At 38.8% G+C, this 27,507-nt stretch overlaps 1 protein-coding gene across 3 annotated transcripts in view; it reads right to left on the bottom strand.

Annotated features, from left to right (window-relative positions):
* The window catches only part of NETO2 (neuropilin and tolloid like 2), a 65,426-nt gene extending 41,670 nt beyond the window's left edge, over nucleotides 1–23,756 (bottom strand). For 2 of the 3 annotated variants that reach the window (XM_070388475.1, XM_070388477.1), the window contains exons 1-6: nucleotides 23,319–23,756; nucleotides 12,997–13,053; nucleotides 9,971–10,111; nucleotides 9,075–9,323; nucleotides 4,043–4,087; nucleotides 3,829–3,956 (exon numbers count right to left, since the gene is read on the bottom strand). In XM_070388475.1, coding sequence (XP_070244576.1) covers nucleotides 3,829–3,956; nucleotides 4,043–4,087; nucleotides 9,075–9,323; nucleotides 9,971–10,111; nucleotides 12,997–13,053; nucleotides 23,319–23,352 — 654 coding nt within the window. In that variant the 5' untranslated portion in view covers nucleotides 23,353–23,756. The remainder of the gene's footprint in view (nucleotides 1–3,828; nucleotides 3,957–4,042; nucleotides 4,088–9,074; nucleotides 9,324–9,970; nucleotides 10,112–12,996; nucleotides 13,054–23,318) is intronic. The other variant, XM_070388476.1, reaches the window with a different exon arrangement.
* Between the last annotated feature and the right edge of the window lie 3,751 nt (nucleotides 23,757–27,507).

Below are 27,507 nucleotides of genomic sequence, written 5' to 3'. Positions count from 1 at the left end.
CATGTGTTGACCCCAAACTCCCACTCCATCTCTGCCCCACTGTCCCTCCTCCTAGGCAATCAAACGTTTGTTCTCCACTGCTCTCCATGTCTGTAAGTCTGTTTCTGTTTTGCAGGCAGGTTCATTTGTGTATTATTTTATATTCCACATGTAAGTATATCCTATGGTATTTATCTTTTTCTGATTGACTTCACTTAGTATGATAATAGCTAGTTCCATTCATGTTGCTGCAAATGGCATTATTTTGCTTTTTTTTATGGCCAAGTAGTATTCTATTGCATACATGTAACACATCTTTATCCTTTCAACTGTTGATGGATATTTACATTGTTTCCATGTTTTGGCTAAGGTAAATAGTGCTGCTAGGACGGAGAAGGCAATGGCACCCCACTCCAGTATGGAGGAGCCTGGTGGGCTGCAGTCCATGGAGTCATTAAGAGTCAGACCCGACTGAGCGACTTCACTTTCACTTTTCACTTTCATGCATCGGAGAAGGAAATGGCAACCCACTCCAATGTTCTTGCCTGGAGAATCCCAGGGAGGGGAGCCCGGTGGGCTGCCGTCTGTGGGGTTGCACAGAGTCGGACACGACTGAAGTGACTTAGCAGCAGCAGCAGGAACACAGGAACCCACTATAGTTTTATCTGGATATATGCCCAGAGTGGGGCTGCTGGATCACATGGTAGTTCTATTTTTAGTTTTTTGAGGACACTCTTCTGTAGTGGTTACACCAACTTACATTCCCACCAACAGTGTAGGAGGGTTCCCTTTTTTCCACACCCTTATTAGTATATGTTATTTGTAGACTTTTAAATGATGGCCATTCCGGCCAGTGTGAGGTGGTACCTCATTGTGGTTTTTATCTGCATTTCTCTAGTAATTAGCAATGTTGAGCACTTTTCCACAAGCCTACAGGCCATCTATATTTTTTCTTTGGAGAAATGTCTATACAGGCTTTCCACCCATTTTTCGCTTGGGTTGTTTCTTTGTTGAGTTGTATGAGCTGTTCGAATATTTTGGAAATTAAGCCCTTGTTAGTGCATTATTTGCAAATATTTTCTCCCATTCTGTAGCTTGTCTTTTCATTTTGTTTATGGTTTCCTTGGCTGTGCAAAAGGTTGTAAGTTTGATTAGGTCCCATTTGCTTATTATATTGCCTTGGGAGACTGACCTAAGAAAACACTGGTACGATTTATGTCAGAGAATGCTTGTCTATGTTCTCTTCTAGGAGTTTCAAAGTTTGTTTTAAGTCTCTAAGCCATTTTGAGTTTATTTTTGTGTATGTATGGTATGAAGATGGTTCTAACTTCACTGATCTACAAGCAACTATCCAACTTTACTAGTACCATATGGGGTTTTAAAGTTATCTTTTGGTTTCTGGTTGCTAATTTAATTGTACTTTTGTCAGAGAATGCTCTGTATGATACCAAGCACTGGTGTGTATGTCAGACTTCCTTTTTCCATCCAGTGTATGGATCAGTTTCCATAAATGTTTCATGCATGCCTGTAAAGAATGTAAAATCTCTGAATGTTGGGAGTTAGGATACCATGTTCCATTAGGCACACTGTGATGTTTAAACCTAAGCCTTGACAATTTTTTTTGCATGTTTGATTAAATTATTGAGAGGTTAAAAAAATTACACATTATAATTGTGGATTTGTCACAATTTTCCCTTGACAACTGTCAATTCATGTTTTGTGTATTTTGAGGCTATATTAATACATAAAATTTAAAATATATCTTCCTTATGAATTAGTGACCATCTTGATTTCAATTTTAATAGTTATACTAGCTCTTTTAGTATCTATTTCTCTGGTTTTTGTATTTTCAAAATTTTCTGTAGTTAACCTAAAACAGATACATTTGGATTTTAACCGTAGCACTTGGTTTGATTATTTTTGCCCCCGATACCTTAATTTTGCCCTCATTCTTGAAAGACAGTTTAGTTGGACATGGAATGTTCGAATTTCAGATTGCTGGTTAATTTTTTCCCTTAGCACTTTGAAGATGTTATTCTATTGCTTTCTGGCTTCTATTTAGCTATTGGTTATTCCTTTATTATTCTTTCTAGGTAGTCTCTTCTCCCTCTAGATGTTTTGGAGATATTTGTGTTGTCTGTGATGCCGATTGTAACTCAGGGTCAAGTAACACTTTTTTTCCTTGCTTTGAGAATCACTGTATGTCAATGCCTTTTGTTATTTCTTACAATTTTCTTAATAAATTGCCACTGTCTCCCATCCTCAAGCTACTTTCTGGGTCATTTTCTCAAATCTATCTCTCAATACTGTACTTTTTACTTGAGGAAGATCTGTTTGGTTATTTTTAAAGTTTCCTTGGTATTTTTCTTTCTCATATTTTGATACCTACTTGTTGGATATTTAAAACACTTCAGATCTTGGGGATCTAAGGAACTTCCTGCTGTTACGCCTGCTAACTCAACCTGCGGTGAGTTGTTCACCTAGACGCTAATTCGGGGGTCTATTGTTTTATCTATGGCAATCTTGTGGCCTACATGGCTATTTGTATTTATCTGTGCCAGATGAGTCAAAAGGTGTAATAAGCCCAGGACCATTTTATTCATTTTGGGGCTAAGTGATTCCTGGGCTGAGCATGGAACATAAATTTGCACCCCAAACTAATAAAGATAGGTTTCTAGGTATCAACTGTCAGGGGAGACCTCAGCCTCACCCCCATCCTGAGACTGAGCCCCAAAAGATAAGCTTCTTTTGTTACAACTTGTGCTCATGGAAGACTTTTTTTTACCATTTCATGGCGACCATCTCCCTTTGTGGGTTCCAGCTTTATGTGGTGAACCTCGCAAAGGCCACATGAACCCTAGGCCTTTTATTTGTCTCCGTGTGGGTAATATCAGGCTCCTGGCACGTTCACCCGAGTAGTTACAGGTTACTGAAATCAGCAAGGGGCATTTGGCATTTGTACCATCAATTGCAGTTTTCAGCTTATTGCTCTGGTTTATAGTTCTTGCACTTCTAGTTAATAAGAATTATCTTCTTTTGGGGGGTTTATCTATGCTTTAAAAAGGATGTCTATTACATATTATTTAATGTTTCTAGGTGTTTTGTAACAGGTAGGTTTTCAGGTTATCTAATCCATCACATTACCAGCAACTTTAAATTTTTGTTAATTCTTTAAAGGTTTGTTCTCTTACCCTCACTTTTTTCCCCTCTTATTACATTATACATACAATAAATACAATTTTAACTGTTACTATTCCCAGAAGTACAAATTAAAAGCAAAAAGCAGCAGTAGTTAGGAACCAGTCTCAATCTGTCAGTTATATAAAAGCATCCTTCCCTGTGGTACTTTCCAATAAAAATTCTACACGATTAGCAGAGGACAGCATGATAAGAACACAGAACTAAGACAATGTTCTAAGTTCTAATGTTCAATGTTCTAAGAACTAAGACAATTTGTGTTTTGGTTTTGACACTGTTATAACCAACACTGAGATCTCTGACAAGACACTTCAACCTCTTATGGCCTGTTTTACCTCCTCATAAAGATGTTTATGAATCTATGATCACACTGATCAATACCTGTACTGTCTGGTTAGGAATACACAGATTTTAAGAATCTTAAAATAAGAATATTAATGTATGTGTAATATTCCTAAAGTTTATATTGTAATTTATTTAACTACAACAATGCTGATGTTAGGTGTTCAATAATGTGACTGAAATAAAATTTAAAAAAAGTTGCAACATCAGTTTAACTAACCAGTAGGTATCTGCATGAACCAAATAACACAATGTACAAATCACATCTTATTATATCATCCTCAGAAGTGACTGCGTACTTAATACTACCTTAGCTTTCGGAGTAGCTTTAATCGTCCATATGCAATCAACCGCTTGGCCGGGTTTCGTCTTTTCCTCTTGTTCTACCTGACTAGAACGCACTATCCCATCAGCTCCTGATAGCTCAAACTGGCAATCTAGAAAGGACAGATGAATGATGTTCAAAGGAAAATAAGACTAATCAAAGATGCCAAGAGAAAAAAAAAGAGGTAATATACTAAACCTGGGATGGGATTTAAAATACCTCCTAGGTAAGTAAAGTCTGGATCTGTAACAGAGAAAAGAAGAAAGTGATTGGCACCGAGATATTTTAGAGTTAATTTAAGGCTTAATGTCTTATGTTATATCTAATGCTGCATTTAACAACAAAGCAAGAGAAAGCTTTCATTGGTGTATACTACAAAGCACTGCTCACTTATAGGATTGATGTTTTTAAAAATGATAATGCTTAAATTTTTGATCACATTATGAATTAATAACTTATTTATGCTACCTGAAACTCACAACTCTTTCTCAACTGCAGTAGCTAGTAGAAAGATACAGACTGCAATGAAATATTATCCAGTCTTAAAAAGGAATGAAATTCTAACACATGCTATATAACATGGATGAGTCTTGAAACGTTATGCTAAGTAAAATAAGCCAGACAGTTAAGGACAGTGTAAGACTCCATTTATTGAGGTCCCTGGATTAGTCAAATTAATAGAGATAGTTTTCACGGGGCTGTAGGGATAGGGTAATGGGAGTTAAGTATTTAATCGGGACAGAATTTCAGCTTGGGATGACAAAACAGTTTTGGAAATGGACAGTGGCTATGGTTGCACAACACTGTATATGTACTCAATGCCACTGACTTGTACACTTAACAGGGTTAAAACAGTGAATTTTATGTTACACATAATTTACTCCTCCTCACCATAGTAGTAGCTGTGTGTGTGTGTGCTCAGTTATGTCCAACTCTTTGTGACCCCATAGGCTGTAGCCCGGGCTTCCCTGGTAACTCAGGGAATCAGGTAGGCCTGATACCCACTCTATGATTCTTGGGTTTCCGTGGTGGCTCAGACGGTAAAGAATCAGCCTTCAATGCAGGAGACCTGGGCTCAATCCCTGGTTTGGGAAGATCCCCTGTAGAAGGGCAAGGCAGCTTGCCCAACCCAGTATTCTTGCCTGGAAAATCCCCATGGAGAGAGGAGCCTGGTGGGCTACAGTCCATGGGGTCATAGAGTTGGACAAGACTGAGTGACTAAGCTATAGGCTGTAGCTCACCAGGTTCCCCTGTCTTGCCTGGAATTTTCCAGGCAAGAATACTGGAGTGAGTTGCCATTTCCTTCTCCAGGGGATCTTCCTGACCCAGGGATCAAACCCATGTCTCTTGCGTCTCTTGCATTGGCAGGTGGATTCTTAACCACTGAGCAACCTGGGAAGCCCACTGTAGTAGCTTAATGAGCTGTATTTTCACAATGGCAGTAAAAAGAAAGAAGACTAAATGATATACGGTATATTCTTCCCTGTGAAATAGTTCACAGAAAGTTGACAATCAATAGTTTATATTAAAATAACTGATTTAATTAAATTGGTCAGGTATTTGATTTTTAATAACTAAATCAATTAACTGAATTGATACTTCAGCACCAAAAATACATTATATAAAAAAGTCTTACATAGAGTCAGGTTTTTGCAAATATGTTTAGACTACCTGAAAGAAAAAAAAAGGTATCTTAATCATTTGAACAATGCTTTTAAAAATATTAAAAAACAAAGCCAGGCATCTTTATATGTAAAGATGCTTGAAAGAAAAGCAGCTCTTTTTCTTCTATTATATGTACCATGAGAGCAACTTCATATGGTTTATGGTTAAAATATAGACACATTAAAATAAAAAGAAAATGTTTAAGATTTCTAGACTAATTACCTTACATTTGCATTTTATAGTACTTCAGAGTTTCTACATACCTTATGTTTAATATTATGCTAATAACAATAACATCAAGATCATGTAATATTTTATTTTATAGATGAGGAAACTGAATCAGAGAGAGATGATGACTATTTTGGATAATATAATGGCAAAATCAGGACTAGCTCTAATTCTCTAGACAATTTTTCTTTCTCTATTGTGTTACTTTTATAACATGGGTGAGGATGCCACAATCTGACTACTAAAGAAAAAAAAAAGGTCAAAATAAATAGGTAATTCATAAATAGCTAAATCATGGCTGTCTAGTTATTTAAGCCATATTTATAAAATAAATTTTGTCCAGGGATTTGTGAATGTGGATGAAACCTACTAACGATGAGAAACTAGTATCTTTTAAATACATGAAATTCTCTGAGCTACTGGTGATATTTGTTGAGGCAGAGGCTCGTTATGGGTTCCTACTTCCTGGAAGTAACTGGAATAACTCTGAAAATTTTAGTGCAATGACAATATCCCTAGAATTCTTGCCTACGTGTGAAGTTCTGATTCACTTGCCAGATAGTTGCTATGATTTTTTTACTCTAATGCTGGTTAAGATTTAGATTTATCTTTGACACATCTCTGCAAAATTGGTGAAGTGTTGTTACTTTCTTTTACTTAGGGAGGTTGGGTTTAGTTAAAAAAGAATAGTCTCTGTGATGTATTCTAAATTTAGGCTAAAATTTTTCCTACTTTTTTCAACATGTACTTTGATAATCATGCTGAAAGTCAATGGTTAAGATTTGGTGCAGATTAAGATTCCACTGCAGAGGGCATGGGTTCAATCCCTGGTCATGAAGATTTCACATGCCATGCAGCATGGCAAAAAAAAAAAAAAAGAAATTAACAAGAATTAAGCAATCAGTTACATATAAAAACTGTCAATTAAAATAGGTTTAAATAGGCTAATTAGTCTAAGATATTTTAGACTAGCAATTTTTTCATTCTGACAAGTTTATATGTCTATCTGAATTTTCAAATTTTTTAGACACCTGTTTGTAATTTTAAAATTTATTTTTATTGTAGTAAAATATTTACCCTTTCATCCATTTTTAAGTGTACAGTTCAGTGGCATTATGTATATTCACAATGCTGTGCAAACATCACCACTCTCCATTTAAGGAAAAATTTAAGACAAATTTTAATATGATACAATTGCACTCCACGGTACTTAGCCAAATGAGTTAAAAACTTGTCCACACAAATGGCTGCATATGGATGTCTATAGCAGGTTTATCTGTGGTTGCTAAAACCTGAAAGCAGCCAAGATATCCTTCTACACAATAAACAAACAAACTGTGGTACATTCATACAATGAAATATTATTCAGCACTAAAAAAAAGAAAAGCTACCGAGCCATGAAAAATACAGAGGAACCTTAAACAAATATTACTAAGTGAAAGAAGCCAATCTGAAAAGGCTACACACTGTAGGATACCAACTGCATGATATTCTGGAAAGGGCACAACTATAGAGACGGTAAAAAGATCACTGGTTGCCAGGGCTGGAGTGGGAGGGATGAATACACGGAGCACACAGGACTTTTAGGGCAGCTGGAATACTCCATATGACCATGTACTGGTAGATACATCATTACACCACTACATCTGTCCAAAGTCACAGAATGTACGACATCAAGAGTGAACGCTAATGTAAACTGCAGGCTTTAGGTGATGATGTGTGTCACTGCAGGTTCCTGAGTTGTAACAAATGTACCCTGGGTGCTGGATGTTCATCTTAGGTTTCAGCACTGCCTGTGTGTGTGCGGGGGTGGTTAGAAGGTATGCCGTAACTCTGTACTTTCTACTCAGTTTGCTATAAGCCTAAAATTTCTAAAAAAAAAAAAAAGTATAAATTTCACTTTCTGAAAATGTTATCATTTTGACATTAAGAACTTAAATCTGAAGTGACACTTAAAACGGGAAAAAAAGCTGAATATATTGTTCAGGAGAAAAAAAAAGACTGGTAACACAGTTGAAAGAATAGCATGATCTCTGTTATATAAAATAAACAAAATAAAAAGATAAAAACATCTGAAGTGATACATACCATATTGCTTATATTGGTTTTTATTTATAGGGTGATATGGTTATGATATTTTCATTTGGCTGTTGTAATTAAAATTTTTTTTTAAGTTAGTAAATTTCTTGCATAAAAACATCAAAGATTATATGATTCTTACATTGTTACTTTTTCATCTTGTTAAGTCTGTGAGTTCTCTGAAGACAGGAGTAATAACTAGTGTATCTCTGGGCTTCTGCATTAGGGATATGCATACTTTTACAGTGGACAGGCTCTGAGGACTACAAAGTGTTTCCACATAACTCTGTGGTAGGTAAGAAGGGTAGACTGCACTGAATGGAGACCCTCTCCCACCACCCAAATATATGATGATATGTGACATTACAACTGTCACAACCTATGACTATTACCTTATAAGGTTAAAAGGCTACCTTATTACCTTATAAGGTTAAGAAAAAGTGAATATTACATTCTAAGGCAAAGGGTGTGATTAAGCTAAGCATTCTGAGAAGATTGGGGGGATGTGAAGATGGAGGCAAAGATCAGAGTGATGAGGCCACAGGTGCAGGAATGCTGGGGCAGCCACCAGAGGAAGAAGAGGCTAGGAAAGGATTCTCCCCTGGAGTTCCTAGAGGGAAGTGACCCTGCTGGATGCTGGCCTCCAGAACTCTGAGAGGATAAATTACCACTGTTTTCAGCTGCCAAGTTTCTGCTAATTACTTATGGCAGCCTCACGAAGATATTCTTGTCTTATCAACAGCAATGCTCAGGCACAAGTCCAAGCTTAATACTAAATTTTATTGCTAGCAGGTGGCACAGAAAGGATTCAAACCCAGATCTTTTGCCTTCAAGTACAGAGCACTATTCTTTCTACTGTTCAGTATTTTCTAGGGACTGTTTATTCAAATAAGTGTTTAATTCAACCATTCCAAAGGAAAAAAACCTGCCAAAATAATTTTTGGTAGAGATCATGAAAAGACAAATTTGTTGAATTACTTTTAAAATGTGTTTATTATGATGTCTTTGGCCTTGATATATGTTATAAAACTTAAATCTAAGAAATAATGTAATACCATATATGATGTGCCTCAAAATTCAAGTGATACAGCTCTATTTCTAATTTTTATTAAATATTTATTCATGGGCTGATTTCCCTTTGATCTTGGTAATTTTTAAAAAACCTTTATTTGATAAACTTGACTGGATTTTCTGTTTTCTAGTCTTAAGATTCTAAAACCAGAGTGAGATCTTGCTACTGAAACAATAAGTTATTTACCTGGGATAAATGAATATTTTGCTCGAAATCCCAGTCCTTCAAGTTCTTCATCAGAACTGAACTTAATCCACATGAATCTCCCTGTTGATCTAATTAATGGAGGGCTTTTCACACCACAGTAACGATCTATAAGTGGAGAGAAACCAAATGGCCCATCTCGAATTTCCAAGTGATCAAACCGACATTCAAATGATGGTTCTATATAATAGTGTTCATCAAAGGTCAACTCTATTCTTTGACGTGGAGCAGCTAGAAAGAAAGAGTAAGTAAATCAGGGCAATGTGAACAAGAAAAAGTAAAAATGTCCTGACACAGTGAGAAAAGCACAACTGCTCTGTTACTGTTTTATAGATGAGGATTATACTGTTATTACATATAAAATTCATAATAACTGTTATATTGTATGTTAATGCTATCTGTAGAATTATAGTAATCTTTCCCTTTGGCATATGCTATATATTAAATTAGTTAAATATAGTGGAATGCTCAAAATTAAGAGTTGAGAAGCTAATGCTTGATTCATGAGATACAATGTACCATGATGAAACAGAAAAACAGAAGAAATGAAAGAAACATAAAATATAACCATGGACATAAATTTCATAAAGCCTAATAAGAGATGTCAGTAAGTGTAAGTTTCTTATCAGAGAAGTTTCTCATATATACTGATGCATCTAGTTAATTATTATTTTAGGAGATTAAAAATTCTTATAAAACTTCAACCATTATTTTGTTAATGTTGGCAGTATTAAGAAATATTTATAATGACTAGGATTTAATTAAAATACATGTTTAAATTTTGTTCAAATTGGTTTAAAAAGAGCATTTAACCAATTATTTAGTTTCACAAAAAAAGTTAACATTCATCCAATGAAAGATAGAAATTGGTCAAATACCTTCCAAAATGTAGATACATTCCTTGTTTGGTGGATATGAGTCAGGATAATTTGGTGAAGCAAAATGACCTCCATTGCTGGTTCGAACCCAAATGCCACACTGGGTTGCAGGAACGTGCTTCATTCCAATATTTTGTCCATCTTATGGAAAATTTAAAACATTAGTTAGTTTCCCCTACAACTTCCCCAAACAACTGCCAATTGAGTTACACACACACAAGCAATTTTTAAGAACTATTGTCAAATTTAGTATAACAGATTGAATACAGCAGAAGCATTTGCTCTAGAGGACAAGTCTGCCATGTAAAACAACAGGGAAATAAAATGCTTAGATTTTACAAAGGCAAAACCATGTGGGAGAATCTGATAAATTAGTAAAACTCTATAAAATTCAATTCTGACACAAAATAAAAGAATTCCAGGAGTTTCTCTCAGGTATGGTACCTCTATATTTAGTTTAACTCAAGCTGAAATAAGATTCAAAGATTGCAAAGGGATTTTTAGTTAAAGCTTGTAGATTGAACACATGCATTTAGCTCTGCTCCTTCTTCAAAGCCCACTTAAACAACAGTAAATAATTTTTTAAAGGGCATAAACCCGTAAGTACAAATAGGTAGCTGCAATAATAACTTCTGGCAGTGGTAGGTATCTCTAGAAGTGGGGGTGGAAGTGGTGAAGCTGGGTATTTTTAAAAACATGAGGCTTGGTTAAAAGTCTGCAATCAGTTTGACTCCTAATACCCCCTCCCACTCCACAAACCAGGTAGATGATGCTCTATCACCGCATCAGAAAATAATACTATTTCTTTGGAGAAAGTGAACAGGGTTGCTGGACCAGGGAACATCAGGCACAGCAGAGGGTGAAAATACCAACAAGAAAACAGGGAGATGAGGTGAATGTTAACATGCTGAACCACACTCCCCTTCTCCTCCCCCACTCAACTCCCCAAAGGCCTCTTGGTCAGATATAGAGCCTCTAAGCAGGAAATGGAATCTTAACCTTTTCTGGGGAAACTAATGAGTCCAAAGAAAAAGATTCATAGGTGGATTCAATCATTCACCAGGAAAGGCAGCAGTAAAGAAGCCCTGTCTACACTTGCAGATGGCTAACAAGCAGATCTGCGTGCTCCTTTCATAACTATGAGAGACACTCAAGGAGCACCAGACATGAGAGGGAAGCCTCCAATATGAAAAACAGATTAAAAACAAATAAAAAAGCGACTCTGAGAAGCAGAGATTATAGAATACTTAAAAAAAAAAAAAGCACTAAACAAAACTACCCTTTAATCTTCTCAGAGAACAACGGAGTAGCTGGCCTTTGAACCACGTGGATGCACGTGGTGCTCGTCTGTGGTTGGCTGAATGTGAGGATGCAGAACCTCAAACACGGAGGGGCGCCAGCAGCTACAGGCAGGTTTCTGACTAACCCTAAACTCTTACCCTAGCCTCTGCATTGTTCAAGGGTCAAACGCATATCTATAACACAAGAACACAGCATACTCTGAAACAAAGAGATTATTTAGAAAACAAAAGAAAGTTTCTAAAAATAGAATTAAAAAAAAAAAAGTTTAGAGCAGAAGTGGCTCAGACTGTAAAGAATCTGTCTGCGATGCAGGAAACCCAGGTTTGATCCCTGGGTCGGGAAGATTCTCTGGAGAATGGACTTTCTTGCCTGGAGAATTCCATGGTGGACTACATACAGTCCATGGGGTTGCAAAGGGTCAGATACCACTGAGCGACTAACATTTTCACTTTCCATGAACTATGGCCTTGGACCAAATCTGGTCTGCTGCCTGTTACTGGAAAATCAAATTTAGTGGAATAAATACATGCCCATTCATGCTTTCACCCTGCAGCTGCAGAGCTGAGTAGATGCTCCTGTGACTATAATGGCCTGCAAAGTCTTAAACAATTACTATCTGGCCCTTTATAGAAAAAGTTTTCCAATTCTTGGTTTAGAAGTCTCAATGAAGACTACTGAGAAGACAACAGTTAAATGAGAAATGGAAAAATAGAAAAGATTTTTTTTTTAAAAAAGTAACCAAATAATAAGAATTCCTTAAAGACAGGAGAGAAAATGGAGAAAAGAGAATTTTAAAAATTAAACAAGAAAAAAGGGAAAGAAAAATTTCCTACAACCTACAACCAAAGATAAAATTTTCATATGAAAAAGCCCAGTGGTGACTTGAACAGATGTAACCAGAATTGTAAAAATACTGACGTGGGTACTGCAGGTGCAAAGTTAAAAAGAACATTTATGTGTAGTTAGGTGCAAAAGTTAGGTGAAGAGTAGGTGCAAAAAACAGCTAAATTCTTATCTTCCATGGTGGGAAAATTACCTACTACTTCAAACTGAAATAACTGAGAATAACCATATACTTTGTTATTCAGAAATATGCAGGAAAATACCAAAAGAATCAGCCAAAAGAGCAGTTTGGTAGGCTGGTAGATTACCATGGAGAAGTGGGGTTTGGGAGGCTGGTAGACTGATTTTTCCTAATTAACGTTTTAGAATGCTTTAATTTTTGTCAGGTGTATGTGTAACTTTGATGAAAATAAAAATAAGTCAGGTTATTTAGGAAATGTACTAAACTCTGAAATAGAAATCTGGCTCAAACATCATTCTAGCTAATCCTCTTTCATAAACAATAACTGGAACATGTCCTCAGGGGTTTGAATAAGATATTGATGGAAATGTTTCATTTGTCTACACTGGAAAAAAGGGATTTTTGTTTTTGCTTGGTGATAAAGCATGAATCTTATTTTTGGACATAATCCATAGTGTTCTAGGAGTCACTAGTTATGCCAATTTTTAAAATTTATCAGTGTAAGATTTTATGTTAACAATTTACTCTAGTTAACTGCAGCTGAACCTGGCTGAATTAAAGCTGATAGACTGACAGAAAGCCTTAGGTCACTGAAACACCCCAGAGGGATTATGGAAATAGTACTCAAAAGTTGTAATCCTTCCAAAAAGCCATCCTACTGCTCTGAACATGTAGTAAATTAGCATTGTAAATTCTTTACCTTGGGTCTTTTGGGCCACAGCAATTCCTTCCACTACAAGTACTGTTACTAACAACACTAGAAAAATAAGAGAAGATAAGTTAAAAAGTTGAATCTGTATTAGATTTTACCAAGTTTATGAGAAAAATCAGATGACAAAAAAAAAAAAAAAATACTAAACCCCCCTATTTCTTACTAACATTCACACTCAATACTATTAATTGTTATGTTCTGAGTTACTATTTGACAAGACAACCCAAGAAAAAATACAATTGATATCACACTCATTTATACAAGCACTAATAAGTACATTTTCAATTTATGATGGATGCAAAAATACATACCATTTTTTTCTTGTACAACGAACTGTGCTGATCCCAATTATTCTATATTTACTGCACTCTACCTCCTCAGACCTTACATGCATTATGGCTAGCTTTGCAATATGTTATGCCAGTAAAAGTTCAATTAGATTATTTGACTTGTGAGAACATTCTTAATAAAAATAGAAGTAAGGGGGCAGCAGTCTCCTAGAAATCAATTCAAGACATTCTATAGCTGTGTCCTTCATTACAAAAGCTGGCACTATTTAGAAAATGGAGCTTCTCCCCTCCCCCTAAGTTTAACATTTCTGATCCCCAATGAATAATATATTGTTTTGTATGTTTGTGTTTTGACGATAACACATTCTTTTTAAGAATGGTGCACTGGTATCTTTCACTCTTTCAATGAAAACCACATTATCAGCCTCCTGTGTGAACTGGAGTTTTTATTTTTCATTCAGTCAGTCAGGAAGCACGTCAGAGTACCTACTGGATAGCAGGCACAGAGGATGCACAGATTAAGGCAGGAGACAAAGCAAAGATAAAGCAAAAGATAAAGTAGGAGATAAAGCAAAACAGTTATAAGAGAATGGACTTCAGGAGTTAGGTGGATCTAGGTTTGGGGTTCAAGTTTTGATTTCTACCAGTTGTGAGACCTTTTCAGCTCAGTTTACTTATTTGTAAAATGGGGATGTTGTACTAATAACACCAACCACACAGGCTGTTGTGAAAATGAAATGAGATGATGCACATTGCACAGAGCCCTTTATATGTGCTAGGCATTCTGCTAAACCATGGATATTAGGACAAACTTTCATCCTTAAGGAGTCAACGTATTGTCAAAGACAATCTACAAGGTGAAAAAGAATTTAGCAGGGGTTACATGGAAAACACAATGGAAGCAGAAAAGGGAACCATTTGTTCATTCTGCTGGGGGTTAAGAGGAACAGAGTGAGGAAAACTTCAGGGAAAAAAGATCTATTCTAGTGAAACCTAATAGAACTTCTACCCAGGAGAGGGAGAAAGAAACAGCTTAGACAATGAAAACTTACCTAGGAAGTGTTAGTGAATTCTGAGTAGGATAGTACAGATAGCATGTGGAGGGGAAAAGGGATACATCAGGTTAGAAATAGGATGAGGGTGTTCCCTGGTGGCGCAATGGATAAGAATTTGCCTGCCAGTGCAAGAGACATGGGTTTGATTCCTGGCCAGGAAAGACTCCACACATAAGGCAACTAAGCCCGTGAGCCACAACTACTGAGCCTGCCTTCTGCAGCTACTGAAGCCCGCATGCCTAGGGCCTGTGCTCCACAACAAGAAACCACGGCAATGAGAAGCCTGTGCACTGACATGAAGAGTGGCTGCAGCCTGCTGCAACCAGACAAAGTCCAAGCAAAGCAACAAAGACTCAGTGAAGGCAAAAAAAAAAAAAAAAAACACACAAAAAAACAGTAGGATGAGATCTGATTGTAAAAAGCCTTGAATGCCATGCTAAAGAGTTTAAACCTTTGACTACAAGGAGAAATAACTGAGTTTTCATTTTTTAAACTAGACAGTGACATTATCACATTTGTGTTTCAGATCACTTATCTTGATGATGGTGTGGAATCTAAATTTTTAAAAAGAGAGGTCATTTAGGAAGTAAAGACGCTAAGGTCTTGAAGCAGAGCAGTGGTAATATAAATGGGAAGGAGGAGAGATTTATGACATGATTACGACTCAGATGTAGTGTAAACTGCATTTGGTAACTTAAAGGATGTTTAGGGGTGATGGACATGGAGGCACAGAAGAGATGGCTAGTGAAGGGACTGGCAGATGGCCAAGCCGTTCTTCACTCAGTACCATGCACTAGGCATCTACCCCCCAAAGTCACCAATGTACAGAGTTCTTGGGATCTTGTGCTGTTTACATCTTCTAATCTAAGCATATACATCTTCATTTTAGCTGTATCCTCCTTGACCTCTGTCTCCTCTGTCAACTTGCAACAACTCTAATTACCCCTCCTTCTCTCTGGTTGCTAGTCGTACTGAAGATCTCACGCTATGTAGGAACAATCCTTCCTCCAGACTCTTCACATCTTTGTACTGGATCAGAGTTAGGAGAATGGAGTTTTGAAACACTATTTAAAAAAACAAAAACAAAACACAGAAGATTCCTGATCAAAAAGAAAAATTAGGGAATCCTCTAGTGGTCCAGTGGCTAGGATGCTGAGCCTTCTCCTCTGAGGGCCTGGGTTCAATCCCTGGACTGGGAACTAAGATCCTGCAAGCTGTGAGACACGGCCAAAAAAAGAAAAACAAACTAGAATAATAACAGATATTTGACAATTCAGCAAATACCACAACTGTATCAATGAATCTTGATAGAGGACACTATTTCGCAAGGAATATCATCCCATTCAGATGGTATACAACTGGTCAAAATTTTGTGCTCATTGTACCTTTCCTCCTGATTCACAGGCAGAACAATTTACCAGTTCTCACATTTGTAATTCACAGTATGTAAGTAATACAAAGTCAGGCAGAAAGGGAAAGTAAGAAATCAATAAATCAAAACCAGGAGAACAGTAAAACTATGGCAAAAAGATGAATTGTGCCTGGAAAATTACACTATATAATGACTTAAAAAAGCATGTCTTTTTAAAACATGATTTAGGTAATTTGCACACAATATACAACTGAGGTAGAAAAATCATATTAAAAATAAATTAGACCAAACAACCTTTTATTCCTTCTACTTTATATAGGGTGTTGCTCATAATCCCCCTCCCCAAATGTTACTACTCACAACCAAATGAACTATGCCACTGAATAAAAGGAATGAATAAGGCAAGTTTGAACAATTGGGGATAGAAATATATAGTGATAGCTGTGGTGATACAGTTCTAACGATTAATCATTCTAAATTCTGTATCATAATAAACATAGTTTCTCCCAGTTGTACAATAGGATCTTTGCAAATTGCTTGCTATAATCAGGCTGAGATATTAAAACAAACTCCACTGATGCCAAACACTGGCATTACCTAGTACATGAAGCAGTGCTGCGGCGCTCTGCTCTGTCCTTAGTCCCGATCTATGCGTCACTTGTTCCCGTCTATATCTTACCAAAGGGTCAATAATTTCTCCAATCCAGAAAAATTTCACACTTCAAATTCAAAAACAACGTACCCAGGAAGGCACTGATTCTTCAAAGCAGAAATCCATGCCAAGAAAAAAAAAGAAAAGAAATCCATGCCAAAATAAAGATTCTAAACTCCACAACCCTAAAGTATAGTCACGCAGAGAATTGCTTGTGATCTCATGTTTGAAAAAAGTCGTACCCACCATGTACGTTCTCACCTCTGACTTTGGAGTTTAGCATAGAGTACTATACAGATCTGACTTGAAGGCCTAAATGATAAAGACAGGTGCTATTCAAGGTATTAAACACAAATCCTCCAAGCTACTCCTTTTAACCCTGAATCACTGTTATTAGCATTCTACCTGCAATCTTGTCTCCAGAACTTCCAGTTTAAGGCTGTACTTTTCAATCAAGTAAAAATCAAGGTCAGGTCTATTCTCTTCACTGTTACTTAATAGTGGCAATTCTGGCCAATGCAATAAATACTGGAAAGGAGGCAAAACTATTACTTATAGACAATGTTATTTTAAAACCCACAAGTCCCAAGAGAATTACCGGGAAACTATTACACCTATTAAGGGAAGAGCATAAGACTAAAATAAACAAGTAAGTAAATAAATGTAATACAATAGAGAAGTAATACATTTTGGATAATGAAACAATTGTAAAGGTAACAATTCTTCCCAGTAAGTCAGATAATATTTAATGATGTTTTAATAAAAATCTTAGCTTTTCTCTAGATACTTAAAATGCTTCTGATGGTCATCTTAAAGACGTTTCCATATTTGCCAAGGAAAATATAAAAAAATTCATAAAAATAATATGCTTACTATAAAGCTACAAGAATTATAAAATGTAGCAATGGTAGAGGAAGAAACTGGTATCTGTCAACAAACATTACTAGCATTCACTGTATTACAGGTAGTTGACTCAGTCCCTGGAACTACAGTGAAACAAAAAGACATGGTCCTTATTCTCAATGGGCTTTTAGGTTAGAAACTGGAAGAAAAGAAAAAAGCCCCAAACAGACATATATATCCCAGAATTTATTATGATTTATATAATATTTGAAATACTTGGTGAGAGGGCAGTTTTAATAAATAGTTCTGCGATAACTTGTTAATTATTTGGAAAAAAGTAGATCCCCTTTTCAAGCTAAATAGAAAATTTAATAGCAGAATGAAAAGAAAGGTGAATTCATACTTTTGGGTAGGGAACAACTTCATTCACAAAAGACCAAAACATAAATAAAAACTACAAATAAATGGGAAAAAAGATTATGCCACTAAAGTGCCAAGAAAAAACAATGGAAAAATTCAGCCTTTCTAATATAAAAATACAGATTCTAGTATTGGTCAGGATATAGGAAACTGACTTATGTTGTCACTGGACTGTAAACTGTCACAGCTTTGATGAGGTTGATCTGGTAACATATATCAAGGATTAAAAATGTCCACATCCTACTCAGTTCTTCCATGTTTGAGAAATAAATCACTAGGACAGTAGTTCTCAAACTTTAGCGTGGATCATATTCATCTGTAAGGTTTATTAAAACACAGACTTGTGTGTGTGGGGGTGGCATTACTTCCAGAGATTTTGATCCAGGAATTCTGGGGTGGGGTTTGAAAACTTGCATTATAACAAATTCCCTAGTGATGCTAAAGCTGTTGGCCCTGGAACCACACTTTAAAGACAACTTCAACAGGAGAGTGATAGTCTACTGGAAGAAACAAAGAGGCTAAGCTTCTTCTATCTTACTGTTCAGTTGTATATGACTTCATTCCCAAGGTCATCTGATGGGCCAGTATAGATGCTGGAGTGCCAGGTACTATATCTTTACAGCTACCACGCCTGCATTACACTTAGCAAGAATGAAGAAATGCCACAGGGCATTCCTCCTTCCTTTAAAAACATTTGCTTAGAATCTACCATGATGTCAAAATAAAAATTCTAACCGAGTGACAAAAACACCACCACTCCCCCAAAGTTGAACACACACGTAACTGTCAGAGTTAGTCACATGGCCACACCTAATCCCAAGGAAAACTGCAAAATCTAGTATTTATTTTGGGTGATTGTGTGGTTAAAGTTCAGAGATCCACTGAAAGGTAAAATGGATATTGGAAGAAAACTGGCTACTTCTGCCATAGTCCCTTATAATCTACTCTGTATCCACCAGCCAGTGATCCTTTCAAAACATAGATCAGATCACATCACAGCCTTTCATAAAACCTACCAACAGAGTCCCATTCCATTTAGAATAAATCCATACTTCTTACTCTGACTTCAGAAGTCCTATGTCCTGACCATCCCGCTGACCTTCCGACTGCTATCTACAGCTACACAGGCCTTCTTTCCACAACACACCAAGCTAATTCTTGCCTTAGGGACTAGTTATTCCTTTTGCCTAGACTCACACTCTGCATGGCTGGTTCCCTCCTTTTATTCGAGTCTTGTGAGGGCTCTCTGACTGCTAAAGAAGCTCCATATTTTCTTCTTCATCTTGTTTTATACATAAATACATAAATAATACATAATAAATAAATGCATAAATAGCATTTCAATTACTACTTATATTATCCACTATTTTCTTATTATCTGTCTCTTCCTACTAGAAAGAGGGACTTGTCTGATTCACTTATGTATCTTTAGTGACTAGAAGACTGGCTGGCCCACAACAGCACTCAAAATTAGATGAATATATGAAGTGACTAAGCATAATCCTGGTTATACCTCCTTTGTAACTACAACATACAGCACAGATAGCCACACTAACAAATTAACAACCACAAACTTGGTTAAGAATAGGCACACAGGTGACCCAGCTTCTTTTTTTTGAGCATAAGTCAGGGGACAGAAAAACAATAGCTTTCTTTCTTTTTCAGATATGCTACTTCTCTTACTTTTATCAACTCCCTTTACCTTTGTTAGTAATTAAACATACCTCTTTCTAAGTTTTCCTGTTTTCAGTATCTAAGCGGTAAAGGTAAGGTCTGGTAAACTTATCATGAGATCCCATAATGTAACAACTGCCTACCTGGTCTCCCTGCATCTGTTTTCTGAAGCAGAATGGAGTTCAATTGGAGTCCATATACTTGAGGTAGTAGTAACTTTTTGTTCCAAAGAACAAAAAAATACCTTAATTTAATCAAACTCAATTTTACTTTTTAGTTAAGAAGGAAGATGGAGCTTGAAGAACTCTGGGATCACTCCAACCTCTTCATGCTAATCACACTGCCAATTACTTCAAAGAAAGCATAACTGCAGAAATGCTTTTTCTTGCCTGCAGAATGTGACAACCTTCTCATTAGTCAAAACGCTCTGGAGATGGCAGTATACTTGTATGCTCTAATCATACTTGGAGTCTTCCTCAGACATCCACAGCAGCTACCATTGGATTTTAACATGACCAGGTCACATTTCGATGAGTATTTTTGATGTCTTCTCACCCACTAACACTGTAATTTCCAATATATTATTCTGGGCATGCTTAAACCAATATATTTTAATCTCATTTTGACTAGGACAAATTGAACCTTCAGATTAGTACACCCTGTAATTATGAACAAATATGCTAATACGTGTCAGTTAATCTGGGTCACTCTGATGAGTGACTGAGAGGGTGAGGCCCCACAGCAATCAAAGCAACCCTGTTCGCTTGTGTTGAGTTTTGAGACCTACCTCTCCTCCCTCCACCAAGAGTTCCTTTGAGGGAGTTCCGTTAAGGAGAGTTTGGAAACCTTTTAGGATTCCCCTTAGGATCCCCTCTAAGTGAGATCTCAAAATGCCCCAGGGACACATTAAAAAAATAAATTATTCTGAAGAATCATAAATTTTAAAATGACAGGGGATTGTGCTGAATGGGTAGTAACCAAGAGCAGAACTTGAATTATTCTTCAGAATTTTAGATAATGAACTTTACTTATATAATAATCTTTTTTCTATCTTATTCCTAAATGGGCTTTGAAAAATGGCTTTGATTTGAACTTGTAATGTGCATGTGTGTGTATTATAGCACTGTATGTTTTTCCTAAAAGGTCAGTTTGGTTTCAAAACAGATAATTGGATTCAAGTAATCAAACTATCAAATTATAATAAAACCATCATTTAGTCAGATTTCTCAACTATACTAATAAAACATTTTCTCTAACTCCTGGTGGGGGGGGAATAAAGTTAGCTTTTATCAAGGCTATCTATCTTTAAAAACTTCCCTCTTTAAAGGATAACTTTTCATTATGGTACTTTTCTGTATTGTTTAATTTCTTGAAAAAGACTTAAGAATGCAGGACACGAGTTATTGTCACAGTCTCAAATAAGATTTTTAAAATACAGTGCCAGTTACACACTGTAACACCATAAATTTAACCACAGTTTATACACATTTAAATATAACTGAGTATAGGATTCTCCTGACACAAGTCTGCAGAATGAATATGAACAGTGAAAAATGGGTTTATAAGCCTAATATTTTCATGTGACCATGATACTTAATTTTGATAAAAGACAAGTCAAATTTTATTAGACTTGGAGTGATCATAAACCATTAAAAGTGCATTATTCAGTTTTAACAATATATGAAAGGTTTAAAAGCCTAGCAGAGTTATCCTTTTGTTCTTACTGCTGAAAGTAAAACCAAGAATCAATGGCATCTTAAAGAAAATTACCTTCTACTTAAAATTCCACACACCCATTATGGCTGATTTGTTTTAGTAGAAACTGACCATAATATTCCAAAACAAGGCTTTTGGTAGGTAATATCTGTAATTATGCAGATGTTAAATAACTGCTTCTGGTAAGAACCTCTTCAAAGTTGAAACAATTTACACCTTAAGAGCTACTTTTTCATGCACTGGTGCACACAATGAATGGAAGCACTAGAAAAAGCCAGTATTTTTTAAAATGTAATTTTTTAAGATTAAAAACACCAATGTTTGTATAGGTAACACATGCATTTGGTTAAAAAAAAAAAAGTGATACAAATGGGTGGGCAGTGAAACGGAAGTCTTCCTTTTATTATTTCTCAGTCTCTTAGATCTTTTTCTTAGAATCAACTTTTGTTAATTTCTTGAATCTTTCCAGAGGGATTCCTATGTACAAGCACATATCCATGAACTTTAGAAGACTTAAAAATAGCTTGCTTTCTCTCTAGTAAGCCTAACAATAGGTTAGTCTAAGCTTTAAAAATACACCAGCATGTAAAAATAGTAGGCTGCATAACATGAAGAAAAGAAAAGCCAGGTATTACTGAAATTCATTGTTTCCACTGTAGCTCTGCCATCAACCACAGAATCCTTTCCTGAAAGGTGCAAACACTAAATGCTTCACGCTGGTGGCCAGAGAGGGCAGTGTGTACCAACGACAAACGCAAAGGCAGAAAAGCTGCAAAACCCTTCACCATTCCAGGAGTATCAGAGATTCCGTCCTATCCAGCTCAGTTTCGTCAAGTTCTGCAGGTAAAGCTGTATAACAGATCTACGTGATTTCTCCCCAGAGGGGGCTACTCAGATAGAATGTGCTTATTATACTGAACATCCTAAGGGAATGAGGACAACGAAGCAAATTCAGATAAGGAGCACTATCACAAACCCTACTGTGCGAATGATTTATTTTGAAAAAGTAAAACAAAATCTTAATTTCCAAGGAATGGCGATGTAAATTGGGAATTACAGACAGGAAAGACTACCGAAATTAATTTTAGAGTTTTAACATTTTAATATAATGAGGAAATCATTAATGATTTATGGAGTGACTGCCAAAGTCCTAGGTTACCTTTGTACAAATTATACATATACAGTGGATAGCTAAATTGCTGATATTTCAATTATAAATTTAGAAATATATGGAGTAATTTTTGCAATTAAAATTTAATGGAAATTAAACTGAATTTTCCAGTAAAACAAAATTCAAAAGTGTTAATGGGTGGGAAAAACCCAACATTTTTCACTGTACAAATATTAAGACACAATAAAAAGCGATATATAGTACCGCCAGTCAATGCCTTAACGCCTTACCTTATATTTTGAAGAAGAGAACATTTCGTAACATTACAAATACACAGCTATTCAGTTTTCAATCTAAGTCAGTAGCAGAAAAGAGAAGCCCTTTATTGGTAGTGGTGTTTTCCTCCGAGGGCCGAAAAAAAGGATTTATTCAGTTCGATTTTCAGAAACAACTTTGAATCACAATCTTAATTATCCATGTACATAAATTTTAATCTAATATTACACCTCCTGGAAAATGCAAAGCAGCTGTAGTATGTTTTGGAGCTTTGTGTACTTGGCAAGCCGACTGTTTTATTTCCCGGTACAACAAATCAGAAAGAATCAGACAGCGGCGGCAGGGTATCTGAGGTCCCGGGAAGCGCCGGGGCACAGCCCCGAGCAGCGTCTCCGGCCCGGGCCGGGTCGCGGCGCCCGCAGTGGTGCCGCAGCCTCCGTGGCCGCAGCAGGTGGGACCCGGCCGGCGGGCAAGGCCGTTTCGCCGCCCGCTACCGCGGGGCTTTTCGAGAACCGCTCCGCGACGCCTCAGTTGGGCTTTTTATTGTTCGCTGGGACTGACTTTCTGTTACTAATGCTGAAAAGAGCGGCCTTCGCTCCACTCACACGAATCCTACAACTTTGCAAAGCGATGTACGGAATTCCGAGGAAGAAGCGCGAGGGCACGGCTCGCAGGGCCGGCCGGGCCGCTAAGTCCCGATGCGCTTCCCGGGTCCCCCGCCAAGGCACACGCAGAGGGCTGGGAAGAAGCGCTCGGGGAACAAGTGGATCCCGGCGGGAGCGGGGATCCGCGGTCCGCTCGTGCCAGACAAAGGGGCGCGTCGGGCGCCCGGCGCCGGGCAGGGACGCGAAGAGGCCGGTCTCGCCCCCAGGGGGCGCCGTCCGCGGCCCAGGGCGCTTACCTTTGAGGACCGAGCAGAGCTGCTCCAGGGCCATGATCCCAAGAGGCCCGGCGCTTCGCGAGGGGCCGAGGCGGCGATGAGGCGGCGGCGGCTGCGGCGGCGGAAGCGGGGCGCTCACGGCTCGGCGCGGCTGCAGCCCCGCTCCGTCCCCATCGCCCGCCACCAGGTTGCTCCCCGCGGGGCAGGACTCAGGTCCTGCGGCCCGCCATGCCCGAGCCCCCCGGCGGGCTCTCTCGCTGACCCAGCCCCCCGACGGCCGCCGCCTCCTGCTTCACGGCGCTAGGTCCCATCGACCGCCTGGGAGCCCAAGAGCGCGGACGCGAGGGCCAGCACCGGCACCGGCCGCTCCGCCTGCGGCCGCAGCGCGGACCCGGGTGAAGTGCGGGGCGCTGGGATCCCAGGCTCATTTAAGCTGGGAGCGCGAGCGCCGCGTGCCGGCCGCGCTGCTAGCGCGCATGTGCCCGCCCCCCGCCCCCGCCCGTGTGCCCCTCGCACCCCTCCCGGCCAATCGCCGGGCGAGCCCGCCCGCGGCCTCGCACCCTGGGTGGGCGGTGCGCCCCGCGGGCCGCTGTTGGGCTGGGGGCGGGGCCAGGAGGTCTGGGGCGCCGGCGCCTCGCCCGCGCTCTGAGAGGCGGGCGCGGAGGGAGAGCTCGGCCTGTCCCCTGCCCCCGCGGGGCGCGGGGTGAGCAGATCCGAGTCCTCGAGGCCTTCCGCCTGAGGGAGGGATGGGGCTCTGCCGCCCACTGGACTCGGCAGCCCTGGCCCGCCTGCCCACCTCCGTCTGCCCTCGCAGACGGAGAGGGGGCCCTGACCCCTCAGTCTCCTAGGACCTCAATTCAAGGTCAGAACTCCGCCCTCCTCAGCCCTGCTCGACTACCTGCCTCGGCGGGCGGGCGCGCACCTGGGCGAGGCTCGGGACCGAGCGAGCCTGAGGTTCTCACCTGCCTTTAGCATCAGGTGAGTTAACGTGACCAACGGTAATGTTTACTAGCAGTTACCGACTCGCTTCCCGAGTTGCCAGGCACAGCACCAAACTCTTCACGTATCAACTCTGTAATCCTCGATTCACCTCATGCGGGATGGGAAAGAGGAGGCGGGGGAGGTTAAGTTCTTTGTTCAGAGCCACACAGGGAGGGAGGCAGGGTGGTGAGCCCAACACATCTGACTACAGAAATACTCTATTTACCACCAAGCCATGCGGATAGTGTCACTTGACTCTGCTGATAACGAAATCTCCACTTTTGTAAACAGCTGCATAGTATGTGGTATTAATTCTGTTTTATTTTCTCCGTAGTGATTATCATGCTCTGAAATTACCTTGCCCATCTACTACTAATTTGTTCATCACCTGAGTCTCATTTACCGCACTATTTAAACAAGTTGCTTGTGACAGGTGCTGGGGAAACGCCCATGATTAAGGCCCTAGAGTAAAAGAATATTTATACCTGTATCTGACACATAGTAGGAACTCCATAAATATTTGTCTAACAAGTTAAAGTTAAGGACAAATTGTGGCAACTGAAACTCTTTCCTTCTATCCCTCAGAAAGTATTAACAAGGTCTACAAGTGAAAGCATATTTAACATCAGTTAATATTAAGGTAGCCCTTCACCATGTGCCATGAAAGATACATGATGTGTATATTTGGCTTCCTAAGGACAAATTACCAACAGTTAAATTGATATTGCACACAAGAACCAACTAGTAAATAAAGCATTTTAGGAGCCTTTTCCACTGATAGAATAAAGTGACTCGTTGAGAGACTAGGACAGTATTAAGATTATTAAACCTAAGTCACAGACAGTGGTGGACAAAAAGAATTAGGAGGAAGGAGCCCTCTCAGCTTCTGGAATAATGGTTCTTTTTTTTTTTTTTTTTAATGCACTTTTTCTTTTTCTTTGGCTTTGCTGGGTCTTCCTTGCGTTGCAAGGGCTCGGTAGTTGTGGCTAGCAGCCTTCTGTTACCCCTCTTCATGTGGGATCTTAGTTCCCCTGTTCCCTGACTGGGAGTCAAAAACCCGGGGCCCCTGCCAATAAAGGCAGGTTCTTAACCACAGGACCATGAGGGAAGTCTTTGGAATAATGGTTCTGAATGGATAATTATTGCCTGACGAAAGAATCCATGTGTGTATGATGTCATCAGAGAATGCTTCGTGAAGGAGGTAACACACAAAGAATGAAAAGGCTGTGGATGCCAAGTGGAGAGGAGAGAGGGAAGAAGAGCTTTCACATCAGGCAAGGAGCAGCAGCAAGCATCTTTTTGGGGGCAAATGTGGTGATTGGTAGTGAAGATAAAGTTGAATATGGTGGGTTTTGTCTATGGGGATTTTGCTTATTTGCTAGGTGAAGGAGTTTATACCTGACTCAGGAGGCCAGAGGGGCAGTTTTTAATAGTGCAGCAGTGGAATTCTGGAAAGATAAATCTGGCAGTTGAGTTGAAGATAAAAGGGGACAGATTAAATCAACTGTAGTTAAAACAAAGTATATACATAGTACTGTTTTATTTAGTCTAGTACCTCTTACCAGTAGTAACATTTTGGTGAAACCTAAGAAGTCTTTTGGAGAAGGCAATGGCACCCCACTCCAGTACTCTTGCCTGGAAAATCCCATGGATGGAGGAGCCTGGTAGGCTGCAGTCCATGGGGTTGCTAAGAGTTGGACAGAACTAAGCGACTTCACTTTCACTTTTCCCTTTCATGCACTGGAGAAGGAAATGGCAACCCACTCCAGTGTTCTTGCCTGGAGAATCCCAGGGACAGGGGAGCCTAGTGGGCTGCCATCTATGGGGTCGCACAGAGTCGGACATGACTGAAGCGACTTAGCAGCAGCAACAGCAGCAAGAAGTCTTTTCTGTAGTATGTTGGCTGGGGAGTAGATTCCCAAGGAATGTTTTGGGAATGTTCATTTTGTGGCTACCTATTAAGACACCTATTTTTTGGATGTAATTGTCTACAGTAGATTTTCCACAGAATGTGGTAAAGCACAGATCATAGCTGAGATTACCGTGTGACCATATGTTGACTAAATTAAAAGGAAAGCCGTTTGCATCTCTCTCAGCTGGGGAGTTCTGTTTTTGAAATATTATTTCCCCGGAAGACCACCCAGTAGCACCCAATCTGTTCCCAGATTACGTCCAGTGCCCAGGTGATTGAGAACTCTGCTTTCATTGCACCTTGCCTGATCTTTCAGGCATAGATCTAGCCTCTGAAACTCCTCAAGATCATTCCTGTAATTTACATTTTGTTTTCTCTGACCAAGTCTTCTGTAGCACTTGAATGGTGTTGTGGAGCATTGACTTACTTTAAAAATGCTGCATTTTATCTCCGTGTTTATGTACCAAACAGATTTTTATTGTCTCTCTCTATTGCTGGAGTTTGGGAGCTCTATATTTTATTAAATGATAGCGTAGAAAGGCAGGTTATTTTTAGAGATGGTTATGAACTGAATGTTTCCCTCAAAATACATGTGTTGTGGTTTGAACAGTGTGCCTGTATTGGAGATTAGGCCTCTAAGGTTAAATGAAGTCATAAGGGTGAGACTCTGACCCGATGGGATTAGTGTCTTATAAGAAGAAACAGCGGAGAGCACAGGCATGGAGGAAGTGCCAGGTGAAGACCTGATGAGAAGGCAGCAGCCTGCAAGCCCTCTTAGAAGAAACCAAATTGGCTAGAGCCTTAATCAGGGATTCCAGCCTCCAGAACTGTGAGAAGATAAATGTTGCTTCAGTCACTTAATCTATAACATTTTGTTACTGCAGCCTGAGCAGACTAATACAGAGATATACCATAACTAAGGAAGATATAGGAATTGACACATAACCAAACTGATACATAGAAAATCTATTAGTAAAAAAAAAAAAGGGGGGGGGTTTGTCTTATACTGTTTTTTTGTATGTGCACATACAATGTGCACGTATGACTACAATGATGAAATTTAGTGAAAAGCAAAATCATATAGAATCTCATTGTATGAAGAGTTCAGTATATGAAGATTTCAGTGGGGTTTTTAAAGGAAGGAAAAGAGGAAGATATTTTTTAGTTTATTGAATTAGTTGGCTTGGGTTCTCATAACTACATGTTATAGACTAGGTGACCTACACAATAGAAATTTATTTTCTCACAGTTCTGAAGGCTAGAAGTCCAATATTAGGGTACCAGTAGGGTTGGTTTCTGGTGAGACCTCTCTTCCTG

Source organism: Bos mutus, chromosome 18 (assembly GCF_027580195.1).
Source record: "Bos mutus isolate GX-2022 chromosome 18, NWIPB_WYAK_1.1, whole genome shotgun sequence".
Lineage (NCBI taxonomy): Eukaryota > Metazoa > Chordata > Mammalia > Artiodactyla > Bovidae > Bos > Bos mutus.
Note: the sequence above shows the minus strand (reverse complement) of the source record. Positions and strands in the feature narration are given on the sequence as shown.